This window comes from Protomyctophum bolini (assembly GCF_963924005.1).
Source record: "Protomyctophum bolini genome assembly, chromosome: 12".
NCBI lineage: Eukaryota > Metazoa > Chordata > Actinopteri > Myctophiformes > Myctophidae > Protomyctophum > Protomyctophum bolini.
In genome coordinates, this window is record NC_137873.1 from 8,234,623 (window position 1) to 8,247,816 (window position 13,194).

Sequence of the window (13,194 nt, forward strand, 5' to 3'; positions counted from 1 at the left end):
TGTGTAGTGTGTAGTACATGTGTAGTGTGGCAGAAGGCAGGGTGTGTAGTGTGTAGTGTGTAGTGTGGCAGAAGGCAGGGTGTGTAGTGTGTAGTGTGTAGAGTGACAGAAGGCAGGGTGTGTAGTGTGTAGAGTGGCAGAAGGCAGGGTGTGTAGTGTGTAGAGTGGCAGAAGGCAGGGTGTGTAGTGTGTAGTGTGGAAGAAGGCAGGGTGTGTAGTGTGTAGAGTGGCAGAAGGCAGGGTGTGTAGTGTGTAGTGTGTAGAGTGGCAGAAGGCAGGGTGTGTAGTGTGTAGTACATGTGTAGTGTGGCAGAAGGCAGGGTGTGTAGTGTGTAGTGTGTAGTGTGGCAGAAGGCAGGGTGTGTAGTGTGTAGTGTGTAGAGTGACAGAAGGCAGGGTGTGTAGTGTGTAGAGTGGCAGAAGGCAGGGTGTGTAGTGTGTAGAGTGGCAGAAGGCAGGGTGTGTAGTGTGTAGTGTGGAAGAAGGCAGGGTGTGTAGTGTGTAGAGTGGCAGAAGGCAGGGTGTGTAGTGTGTAGTGTGTATGTCTGTGATGGAAGAGGATCGTCCCAAAGCATAACTCTCATGGTGGATTCTCTGTGTTGTGGTGGCGTGTCTTCAGACTGTGGGGGAACCGCACACATTCTGCCACAGGTTCAAACCCTGCCAGCCATTTCTTTGGACTTTCCTCTGCATACTTGGTAAAAAGAAAATGAAGAAAAAGACGTTTACCACACTACTGTTTTTATATAAACAAATAACAACTAGAACAACGAGACTCAAAAGGGGGACAGCCCCCATCTCCTTAATGCTCCAATCAATCAAAACAACTATAAAGGCAGTGCCTGCATGCATTAAAGCCGGTTCTTCTTTGCCGCTTTCAGAGTAATGTCTTGCAGTGGTGGAAAGCAACCAGTGCTTAAAGGACCACTTCACCACTTTTCAACCTATCTTCATATAATAGGTCCTCACTAATAATCATGAAAAAATGGCGCAATTTTTTTTCATACTCAGTCTGTGACTCATAGGAGGGCTTTGGGCAGTTCAGAAACACGTCCTCCAGTGACATCATCGATGGGGAATACAAGCTAATAGTCTAGAAACTGCAGGCGTTCTAGTCCTGAAAAGTTGCAATGCGAAAATGGAAGCCATCGTTCTCGCGATGATGAAAATCTAAACATTTTTGTAAAAAAAAAAATCTGCCTAATGATGATGTCACTGGAGGACGGTTTCTGAACTGCCCACAGCCCTCCTCATGAGACACAGACTGAGTAGAAAATAATCGTACCGATTTTATCATGATTATTAGTGAGGACCTATTATATGAAGATAGGTTGAAAAGTGGTGAAGTGGTCCTTTAAGTCAAATGGCTCGAGTAAAAAATAAAAGTGAGTGAGTGAAACAACGTCACCCCGAGGGGTCTCTGTGCACTTCACAACAAGAACTCAACAAAGACGTATAATCAAAACACAAAAACAACAGGTTTTTAAGGAAACACAGTAAAACATGTTGGAATGTGCATGACTCTAAATCATCATGAAAGGAAAGAGAAAAAGGAAAAAGATTACAGCACAGTATATAAAAACCACAGGCAGGACAAAGTCAGAATCACATTATTTGTCAATTATGTATAATGAATATGAAATACCGTTCCCCATCCTCGGCAACATGAAGCCATCGCCTTCTACAGCCCCGCAGCCCCCTCTCTCCCCCCCGACAGCGTAATAAATAATAATAATAATAATAAACTATATTTATGACGTGCAGTTAATGTAAAAGTTACCAGCACAGCACATAATTATAGTTCCAGTGCCATGTAAATGTACTGTACACAGCAGGGAACAGACAGACTCCCATGGCCAATGCGAGCGCCGTAGCAGTAGCACTATATAGCATCAGTAGTGTTGCCAGGTCTCTGAAAACCAGTACCGTAGCAGTATAGCAGGGGCAGCAGCGGTGGCCAAACGGTTTTGCGGAGTGGTCTTGATATCGGAAAGGTCGCTATAGTTCGTATCCCCGGACCGGCGCGTTAAAATTACCAACGTTGAGGTGCCCTTGAGCAAGGCATTGAAACCCCTACCATGAAATGTTCTATGAGCAGGGCCTGGCTGTAAACAAGTTCTTGAGCTTAGTCCAGTTACCCTGGGTAAACATAGTACCTTTCCTTTCCTTTAGCATCAGTGTTGCCAGGTCTCTGAAAACAAGCGTCATATAGCAGTATATAGCATCAGTGTTGCCAGGTCTCTGAAAGCAAGCCCCCAAAAGGAAGTGACTATATATAGGCTATGTGCGTGACATCATCATCGTCATCATAGCTGGAGGTTATGCGTGCACGCCCAGGAAGCAGATCATACAGCTGTGCTTCAGTTCAGGTGGATCGTGCACCACCCATCACCACCTACCAGGCAAACCAGGCATACTTAGGGCCGATTCATACTCCTATTTTACCGCTGTTTCGGCGCTGTAGTGCCGAAATGATTTCGGCTCGTCAGAAATTTTCAGTAGCACCGACGAGACGACTTTAGGACGGTACCCGCCCCCCCCCCCCCCAAACCTCAAATGACGTCACACTGTAGGCTCTACAGAGCCGAACCGACTTTTATTCGGCTCTAAAATAGGAGTATGAATCGGCCCTTAAAGGGTATAACTTCACCCCTTTTTGCAAAAGAATATAATGTTAAGAACCACCAAATATATAGGCAACATTTACAAGCCAACTTTACTGTTAAAAAAAAATAAACCAAGCCCAAAGTTGCTTATAATAAGGCAGACGTGGCAACACCGAGCGCATGCAGCACGTGTGTGCCTTTGCTTTGAGTTACGAGGGGGATTCATCCCCATGCAGTGATTGGTGATTTGGTTTGGTTTGGGTGGGGGGGGGGCACCTCCACGACATCCACAGGTCCGTTTAATGACCAGGAGGAGGAGGAGGGGCCTCATGATGCCCCCCCAACCCCCCCCCCCCCCCCCCCCAGAGCATAAGTACCCATAATGTAAATTTGTACCTTGCTTTAATGCTTCATAAACAGAGCCATGTGTTCCGATATATATATAAAACGTGGACCGCAGTCCTGCATGTGGCGGATCGGATCGGAGCGAGGGCTTTCACTTTTGCAGCAGGTGAAAGTGATTAGAGCGACCGGGACCTCCTGTAACCCGTGGAGGGAGGGGGTGGGGGGGGGGAGTACTCTATTGTTTTACTTAAAGTAAAAGTATCAATACTCTCTTCAGCGTATAGTACGTAGAACCACTCTCTCTCTCTCTCTCTCTCTCTCTCTCTCCCCTGCCCACCTCTAAATGAAAGGTTGTTTTTAATTGTGACCACGTTGGAAACAGTTGATGTAATTTGAAGGGGGGGGGGGTATAGCATGGAGGTGGGGGGGGGGGGGGTTGCTTCTGAAGTGTTAAAAGACACCTCTAGAAGGGGCGTCATAGAGGCAGTGATTCTCAACGAGTTGAATTTCAAGGACCCCCAGTTTGACCTGCATTAGTCTACGGACCGGACCCCCATTTTATAATGGCATTTCTTATCTCTCTGGGACACCGAATTTATATTGTAAAATCAATGTTGATTTAACCCATTCTGACCTGAGATCAGATTCTAAAAATGTCTTCTACATCCTGACAGTTTTCATTCTGACCTGAGATCAGATTCTAAAAATGTCTTCTACATCCTGACAGTTTTCATTCTGACCTGAGATCAGATTCTAAAAATGTCTTCCATGTCAGTCGCTCTTCGAGTTTTCAAAAATAGCAGACCTACAAGCTCGTAGCGCGCCACTCGGTGGCGCGCTACGAGCTTGCATGTAGATCTACTATTATGCAATAGCTAAAGCACAACATGATGCTAACACCAAAATGGGTTAATAATAGAGAAAATACATCATAATTCAATAATAATTAAACCAGATATAATCATTAAGGAAAGTTTATGCATAAACTCTCAATTTCCATTTTCCAACCATTAATTTGCAAAAAAAATATTATTTTTTAAATAATTTGGGGACCCCCCTCAAAATAATTTGGTGACCCCCTGAGGGATCGCGACCCACGGGTTGAGAACCCCTGCCATACGCTACGCCGCTGTGCTTCCAATCGGCTCCCTATACTTCCCTCTCATTATAGATTCAAAGATATACACTCTCAGAGTTAAATTAACATTGATGTTACAATAAATAAATTGGGGTCTCAGAGATAGAAATGCCATTAACCTATTCTGAACGGAAACCCATGTTGGTGTTAGCATCATGTTATGCTTTACCTATTGAAAAATAGCAAGATCGTAGCGCGCCACCGAGTGGCGCGCTACGATCTTGTAGGTCTGCTATTTTTGAAAAATCGAAGAACGACTGATATTTTTAGAATCTGATCTCCGGTCAGAATGGGTTAATCAGACCAGTGTGTGTCCAGTGAAAACCTCGTATGAATCTGATCTCAGGTCAGAATGGGTTATAATCAGACCAGTGTGTGTCCAGTGAAAACCTCGTATGAATCTGATCTCAGGTCAGAATGGGTTAATCAGACCAGTGTGTGTGTGTCCAGTGAAAACCTCGTATGAATCTGATCTCAAGTCAGAATGGGTTAATCAGACCAGTGTGTGTCCAGTGAAAACCTCGTATGAATCTGATCTCAGGTCAGAATGGGTTAATCAGACCAGTGTGTGTGTGTCCAGTGGAAACCTCGTATGAATCTGATCTCAGGTCAGAATGGGTTAAACGGGGGTCCGTCGACTAATGCATGTCAAACCGGGGGGAATTTAAAAGGGTTGAGAATCACTGCTAGAGCCGTATACAAATCTTCCCTTATGGGGGGCATAAATTATCTCTTCAAATCTGTGGAGCTATAATTGGTGTCAATTTGGGGATCCTTAATTGACATGAAAAGGTTTGGGAGCCACTGACATAATTAAAGCACGTTTCTCCATTTGAGCTTCAGTTTCAGGACAGGATGATTATAACGTTTAGGAACTGAGAGAAGAGAGAGAGAGAGGACATCGTCTCAGAGGAAGTAGTGCATGTGAGGTGAAAGTCCAGGCTAATGTATTCACACATTTATTGCACGACTGTGCGTGTGTGTGTGTGTGTGTGTGTGTGTGTGTGTGTGTGTGTGTGTGTGTGCGTGCGTGCGTGCGTGCGTGCGTGTGTGTGTGTGTGTGTGTGTGTGTGTGTGCGTGCGTGCGTTCTCCGTATGACAGCATTGACATGTGTCTTAAGCACAGCATGAGTATACTCATAGTTACGCTCCACCACTGGGCGATATCAAAGTATTTTTTTTGCAAAGCGTGCGTTGAAGACAATGACCTCACGACGACCATGCAGTGTATAGGCCTATGTCATCGCGTTGTCCGAGTGCCGCTGACAGCTTCTCTCTCTCTCTCTCTCTCTCTCTCTCTCTCTCTCTCTCTCTCTCTCGCCATATCGTTGGCGTATCGCTGCCGATGATGATGATGACGTCACCACCAGTCCTTTAAAAAAAACGCCCAGTCCTAAAAATATCCACCAGATATAATAATATTGTCAGCGAAAGCCTTCCAACGTTTTGACGTGTCACGGTCGACTCAGATCTGGAGTCATATGTTGCCGTTGGCGCCGTTATCCCCTGTATAACCCATTCTGACCTGAGATCAGATTCATACGAGGTATCTACTGGGACACACACACTGGTCTGATTAACTCATTCTGACCTGAGATCAGATTAAAAAAAAATGTCAGTCGTTCTTCGATTTTTCAAAAATAGCAGACCGACAAGCACGCTATGAGCTTGTAGATCTTCTATTTTTTCAATAGCTAAAGCATAACTTGACGCTAACACCCAAAATGGGTTCCCGTTCAGAATGGGATAAGCGCCGCTAAAGATCCCAAAGCACGGAGATCATCCCGCTTTATTGGCTTACCGTGAGAAGATAGAAAATACAAAATATAAACTCTGACTGCTGTTTTAAACATTATGTTGTACTTTTAGCTATTGAGTGAACGAATGCAGCATGTACTACATGGTGAAAGAAATGCCAATGCCCTCCTCTCCTTTCCATGGCAGCATTCAGGAGAATTGCTTTTTCCCCGAAGTCTCCTGAACTTGAACACAGTATTTTTGCGTTGAACTTAATTTGTTTAGAAATCCATGTCGTTATACGACGCGTCTCCACTAGCTAAAGAGTGCTGGGTTAACGCCCAGAAAATAGCTCACAGTGTGAGCTTGTAAGATCTGCTATAACTATGACAATATATGTACCGGTAATATGACAATATGAAACATGACAATATTATGACAATATCTTACTTATCTTACCTGATGAGGCTGCCCCATAGAGTATTAAAAGGATAGAGACTGATCTGGCGCGCTATTCATGTCAGTGGAAGTTGCTCAGTGGCGTTTTGAAGCATCCGGCATTCCGCCTTTTTTGGGCACCAAATTTGGGTGCAAATTTTGGTCCTCCCTGCAGTCCCTCCTCTTACCGCTAGGGCCCAGCGCTTCAACTTTGGAGTGCCTCAACTGGCCCCTTGGGCTGCCCCAGATAGGTGAAGTCTCAAGTTGTTCCTCATCATCAGTAATGACGGGTTATCAGTAAAACTAAACCTAAACCTAACCCTAACCGCAGTAAAACTATACCTAAACCTAACCCTAACCTCAGTAAAACTATACCTAAACCTAACCTCAGTAAACTATACCTAAACCTAACCTCAGTAAAACTATACCTAAACCTAACCCTAACCTTAACCTCAGTAAAACTATACCTAAACCTAACCTCAGTAAAACTATACCTAAACCTAACCTCAGTAAAACTATACCTAAACCTAACCTCAGTAAAACTATACCTAAACATAACCTTGGTAAAACTAATGCAGTGGGCCGGGGTGGCGTTTCCAAGAACCCGAACCCGCAGCATAAACCATATTAGCGTATTAACTTTGTATTTAGGGTTTCTTCCTGGAGGCTGAACCCTTGACAGTCAAACGGGCCAATGACATAAACAGTAATATAGTGACATCACACTATCAGCCCCTCCCCCTAACCCCTCCCCCCCTGTATCATACAACTACAGCTGTGGGTACGAGGCATACTTATTAATGAACTGGTGGGCGTGTCCACATAAAAGCATGATTTTTAACAAATACTGTACACTTTTTGGAAAAAAGTTCTTCCTTCTTGTATTAGAATAATACCTGATGATCATGTTTTAGGGTGGGGGAAAAAAATCGTGGCACTCCATCTTTAACAACGTTAAAGTTATGTCACCGAGGCTGCAGTCACACATATAGGCCCCCCGTAAAACTCATGTTCTATTTCTTGACTGTGTTTAATGGCCGCCATAATGCATTCATTCCAATGGGAGTTCCATTGTTTGACCGTCAAGCATTCGTGTTTGATGGGCATAACACAGCTATCAAACACAAAATGATTGAGCTTTAAAGCCTCGGACAAATAAAGCCAACTCGGCTCCTGACAAATCAATGAATCAAAAATTGGGCCAAACAAATAATTAGAAAATATTTCCTCCTCTACTGCTACTGAAACATACCAAATTCCACCCAAAACACCTTCCACACTCCCGCTGGGATTCTCCCTGCACTGACGCAAGTCCTGCAGACCGTCGGACATAAAGAATGATGATACTGACTAGGCCCAGATCAACAGCCCACATATGGGGATGATCTTTATACGTCATTCCCAGGGACGTCTTCACCACCAGCTGAAATGATACAGCTTTATTCTGGGCCAGATCTGACTATAATAGTTGAGATATGACTTCAGTTGATCTGGCCTCCATCGGTTGTCTCTCGGATTCATCCAGGGGACAACCGACATAAATTATGCCCACTAAAAGACGGATGTCTTTAGTGGGCATAATTATTTATCAGGTGATATTCTGGGGCCAGATCTGAGTATATGGTCTTGGTTTGACTTGATCTGGCCCCAAATGGAGACGCCACTGATTGGTCCAGGTCCCGACTGTGCCTGCAGGGTAATGTGCAGCCAGGGTATATAGTGTGCACGGTATAGTGCACACACACACACGCACGCACGCACGCCTGCTCGCATGTACACGCACACACTCACGCACGTACACAGGCACGTGACCTACATATAGGCCTAAATCTATGTAGGCCTACTGTATTTTTTAACCCCAGCCTTAAAGCTGAGCATATCTACAAACTCTCAATGTGTTCAGTACACCAAGTACATGATTGCTCCTTAGATTATAGATTAGATTTAACTATTTGTTTTGATTATCAATTTAACCATGTTAAATCTGACAGCTTGTAGATTGGCTTTTTTTTGCATCCCTGGTGCACAATGCCGGTCGGCAACTATACAACGTTCTATGGATCCTGTACTGTAGGTTTTTATTGGTTTAGATTAGAACAGTGGTTCTCAAAAATAGCAGATGTATTACAAGCTCACTTGAGTTCCTTTGGCACGAGAAGCTTCCATCGGGTCTTAACCCATTCTGAACGGGAACCCATTTTGGTGTCAGCATCATGTTATGCTTTAGCTATTGAAAAATAGCAGATCTACAAGCTCATAGCGCGCCACCGAGTGGCGCGCTACGAGCTTGTAGGTCTGCTATTTTTGAAAAATCGAAGAGCGACTGACATTTTTAGAATCTGATCTCGGGTCAGAATGGGTTAATAATCAGACCAGTGTGTGTCCAGTGGAAACCTCGTATGAATCTGATCTCAGGTCAGAATGGGTTAATGGGTTGTTATATTAATTTGAACTGCTAACCTCGAGGTCCATCTCTCTCTCTCTCCGGGAAGGGAACCCACAACCTGTCCTCCAAACGGAACTACAAATCTCTCTGGGCTAAAACAGCAATAAGATGAATGATTTTAACCTTTGCTCGTTAAGGACCAAGTACTTTAATAACTCTACTGTAGCAGTATTTTTACATATACGATTTACTGCACAATTTTTATACGAGTATTTCCCTTTTTTTCCCTTTTTCACTTCATCCTGTCTGACTTCTATCCAATATGACAAAAACCAATAAATCACTAGAGCTGGAGGAAAAGCCAATCCCCCTTTAAATAAAAAGGAAACAGCGTGCGTGCGTGCGTGCGTGTTCGTGCGTTTAGAAGCATGTATTTTTATCCTTCTTTCGAAAAAAAAACAAAAAAAACAAGAAATCCCGAAGCAAAGCAAAACAGTCTGGAGTGATTATGACTATGATTTCCTGACATGACATTCCAACCACAACAATATTTATCATTGCAGGCGATCGACTGATTAGAGAGACTCTCTCTTGTAAAGAAAAGCAGCAAAAAAGAAAAGGAAATTGAAAAAGAAAATAATATTAGAACACGTGTCGGTTCACTAGAGGGCAAAGAGTCCAACCAAGGACAGACATGGTCTGGACCCAAGCAGCGATATATTTTTGTTTTTTTTATTCTCGCTGCTTCCTCCTCGGTGCCAAAAACATCTAACATTTCTAAGTCAACAAGCCAAGCAGCATGCCTGCAATAACCCATTCTGACCTGAGATCAGATTTAAAAAAAATGTCTTCTACATCCTGACAGTTTTCTTAAAAAAGCTATGTTTCTATGTCAGTGGCTCTTCGATTTTTCTAAAATAGCAGATCTACAAGCTCGTAGCGCGCCACCGAGTGGCGCGCTACGAGCTTGTAGATCTGCTATTTTCAATAGCTTTAAAGCATAACATAATGCTAACACCAAAAAGGTGTTCCCGCCCAAAATGGAATAATGGGCAGTCCCCCGGCGATGACAAGGCCCGGGCCCTAAGCTGGAGAAAAGTGTCAGGCTTTGGAGGAGAGAGAGACAGAGACAGAGACAGAGAGAGAGAGAGAGAGAGAGAGAGAACCTTTTTTATTGCGTTTATGTTTTTAGCTAAAACATCACGCGATGTTGCATGAAAAATGTCCCCGCCGACCGACGGGTGGCAACAGGTCTTGTCGACGCGATACGATACCCTCCCCCCCCCCCCCCCCCCCCATCCCCCATCCCCAGGGACGTGCACACATTAGACATCAAAGGGGGCGTCAGCCTCTGCCCATTTACACGTCTGAAAAATCTAAACAACTGCCCTTTTCTCCAGACCACGAATGCCAGCATTTACTACATGGTGAAACAAATTTGTTTAGAAAACCATGTCATTATACACCGTTACATCTCCACTAGCCTGGAACTCACCTATGCTTTTTATGGCATAGGCAGCTCCCGGCAGGATCCGCCGGGAGAATATATGCGCAGCTGCACGACATGAGACTAATTACTTAGAGCGACAGAGAGAGAGAGGAGCGTGTGTGTGTACATGTGTGCGTGTGTATGTCAATTTTACAAAGGTGCAGACAATCAGAAATCAGCAGAGAGTGAGCAATGTTTGCGCTACTCTATGCCGAATTGAAGTGGACTTTTTTTTCTCCCTGGAAATAAAAACGTCTGGGTTTCCGAGGTTACATCTCCACTAGCTAAAGAGTGCTAGGTTACGCCCCGAAAATAGCTGACGTTGTGAGCTTGTAGATCTGCTATTTTGTGCCCTCTTACGGGATTTAATATTGTCATGTTTTCATATTGTCATATTGAGTGTAGTGTCATCATGGGAAGCTAGCCTCTCTGAGTGGTTTCCTGTGCAATCTGGAGTGAGACAGGCTAGCATGGTTTCGTCCGCGGATTCGGTTTAGGTATAGTTTACTGAGGTTAGGTTCAGGTATAGTTTACTGAGGTTAGGTTTAGGTATAGTTTACTGAGGTTAGGTTTAGGTATAGTTTACTGAGGTTAGGTTTAGGTATAGTTTTACTGAGGTCAGGCTTAGGTATAGTTTTACTGAGGTCAGGGTTAGGCATAGTTTTACTGAGGTCAGGGTTAGGGTTAGGTTTAGGTATAGTTACTGAGGTTAGGTTTAGGTATAGTTTTACTGAAGTCAGGGTTAAGGTTAGGTTTAGGTATAGTTTTACTGAGGTTAAGGTTAGGGTTTAGGTTTAGGTGTAGGCTGTCAATCACAGCGACTGGCCAGTCACAGCGCACCATTTACTCAAACCCGCAGCTATAAACCATATTAGCAGTTAATACACCATTGCACATAAAAACGACTCCAGGGTGTCTAATGAAGTACTGTCACCTCATAGACGAAACATACAAAAACTCCATCTTTAACCTTCTTTCTCCTTCTTCATGCATACAGGAAGGCCGGCCTCATCCTCTCCCAGCTGGACGAGCTGTCCAGCTGGTGCCGGGCTCTCCTCCAGGAGCCCAAGATCGGCCTGCGCCGCATGTCCCTGAAGTTCCTGTCCTGCCGCTACACGGACACCAAGGCCTTCGGGCTCAACTGGGTGGACCTGGGCCAGGACATACGCAAGACCTGCGACGAGCAGGCGCTGCCCGTCATGTACAACGACTACGGAGAGCCCAAGGAGCTCTGAAAAGGGAACAGTCGGACCGCTCGTGATCCCTCTGGAGAGGGAGGAACCGTCCTGCATAGCAGTGGCGGCCATTTTCTGGTTCCATCATTCCAGACCCCATACTTTTTTTTTTTCTTTCTTTCCCCCCATAGAGATTTCCTAAAATATATTTGTTAATTATTTTAAGATTAGAAGCCATTCTGGATGCCGGTGATTCATGACCATGAAACGTTTGAATATGTTGTGGGTTATGAATAGTGTATTATATATTCACATCCTGGATGGCTTGATTCTACCGCCTAAATTAATTGATTTAAATATTTTTGGGAAATCTCTATATGAGATTCCACGATGCCAACTTTGGAACTTTGATCCAATGGTGATTGTTTAAATGACAGGGGAAACGGCGTAGTGTTTAGATTACAGGGGGAACAGCGTAGGGGGGGAACGTTACATTATAGTTCAAATCTCACAGAGCTCCAAAGAGCTTGTCAAAAATGTCAGCACTCGTCCACAAAGGTTTGCTAAGCCCATGTCCTTGTGTTGTGTGCAAGCCTATAGACTTGTGTTATCCCATTAAAACACAATCCGTGCCGGAAGTTCTTCAAAATAAGAGGTGCCAGAGTAAAAGCGGTCGCTTTTACTCTGAAACCCACGACCCGGAAACAATCCACTAAAAAACGTTTACTTTACATCGCTAGCTTACATTGCGATTGTTTTAATTTATATGATATCTGATCCAAACTGCGTTCATATTTTGCGGGAGAGACGGATGAGCAGAAATGAAGCGCCAGTATATCGATCCGTTCAAAACCACGGAGAGCGCCCTGGATTACGAGACGAGTCATTCTTTCCGCCGCGCTAACAGCTAAAGTCAACAGTAAGCTAATTTAAGTGCAGAGCGTAGCATACGGTAGCCGAAAGGCGAACTGACAAAAAAAAAAATCGGAATATTCTTATCTCGCCCCGTATCATTGAGGACGTCCGAGGACGTCCTATGTACGCGTCGATTGGGACCCCTAGGACGTGTGGAGACGTCCTATGTACGGAATCGGTTAAGACGGTGATCGAGGCCGATTCTGCCAAATGCCTTCTGAATCCTCGGTTTCTCTTTCAAGATTTTTCTTCACAATGCTAAAAAACTAAATAGCACATGTACAAGCTCTCAGAGATTGTAGATCTGCTATTTTGTGAATAGCCGACGCTAAAGTCTAAAATGACAATCCCAGTCTGGATTAAGGATTCAATCTTTTCCCACATTAGTAGCAAGAAAATTAAAACTTTATTATTATTATTATTATTATTATTATTATAAATTAGCTCACGGTAAGAAATGACGTGATTACAAATGAAACCGAAACTAAAAACGATATGAAATATAATCCCTGCACGCACACGCACACACACACACACACACACACACACACACACACACACACACACACACACACACACACACACACACACACACACACACACACACACACACACACACACACACACACACACAACCCCTGTACATAGTCCTATGATAAACATTGAGTTATGTAACATTTTGAATGTAGTATTATTGTATGTATGCATTTATAATGAAGCTATTGTGCAATGCTTTAACGCTGAACGCACGGTGTCAGAGAGAGGTTTTATAAATACAGCCCTTTACAGATTTCATGTAAAGTCCTCGCTATAGACGTTGCCAAAATGTACACGTCAGTATTTTGCAAAGTATAACACGAATTATTCTTATATGTTTTGTCGCTGTCTGTCGGGGGCGGAAACCTCTTATCTCCAAAATCTCTACGTTATTTTGATTTGTTTCCGTGAATTAACCCATTGAGGAC

At 43.9% G+C, this 13,194-nt stretch overlaps 1 protein-coding gene across 1 annotated transcript in view; it reads left to right on the forward strand.

Annotated features, from left to right (window-relative positions):
- Positions 1-11,374, forward strand: part of astn1 (astrotactin 1) — a gene marked incomplete at both ends in the record, with an annotated part of 464,656 nt that extends 453,282 nt beyond the window's left edge. Inside the window, 1 exon segment of the mRNA XM_080778845.1 lies at positions 11,137-11,374. Within this exon segment, the coding sequence (XP_080634971.1) occupies positions 11,137-11,374 (238 nt within the window).
- Between the last annotated feature and the right edge of the window lie 1,820 nt (positions 11,375-13,194).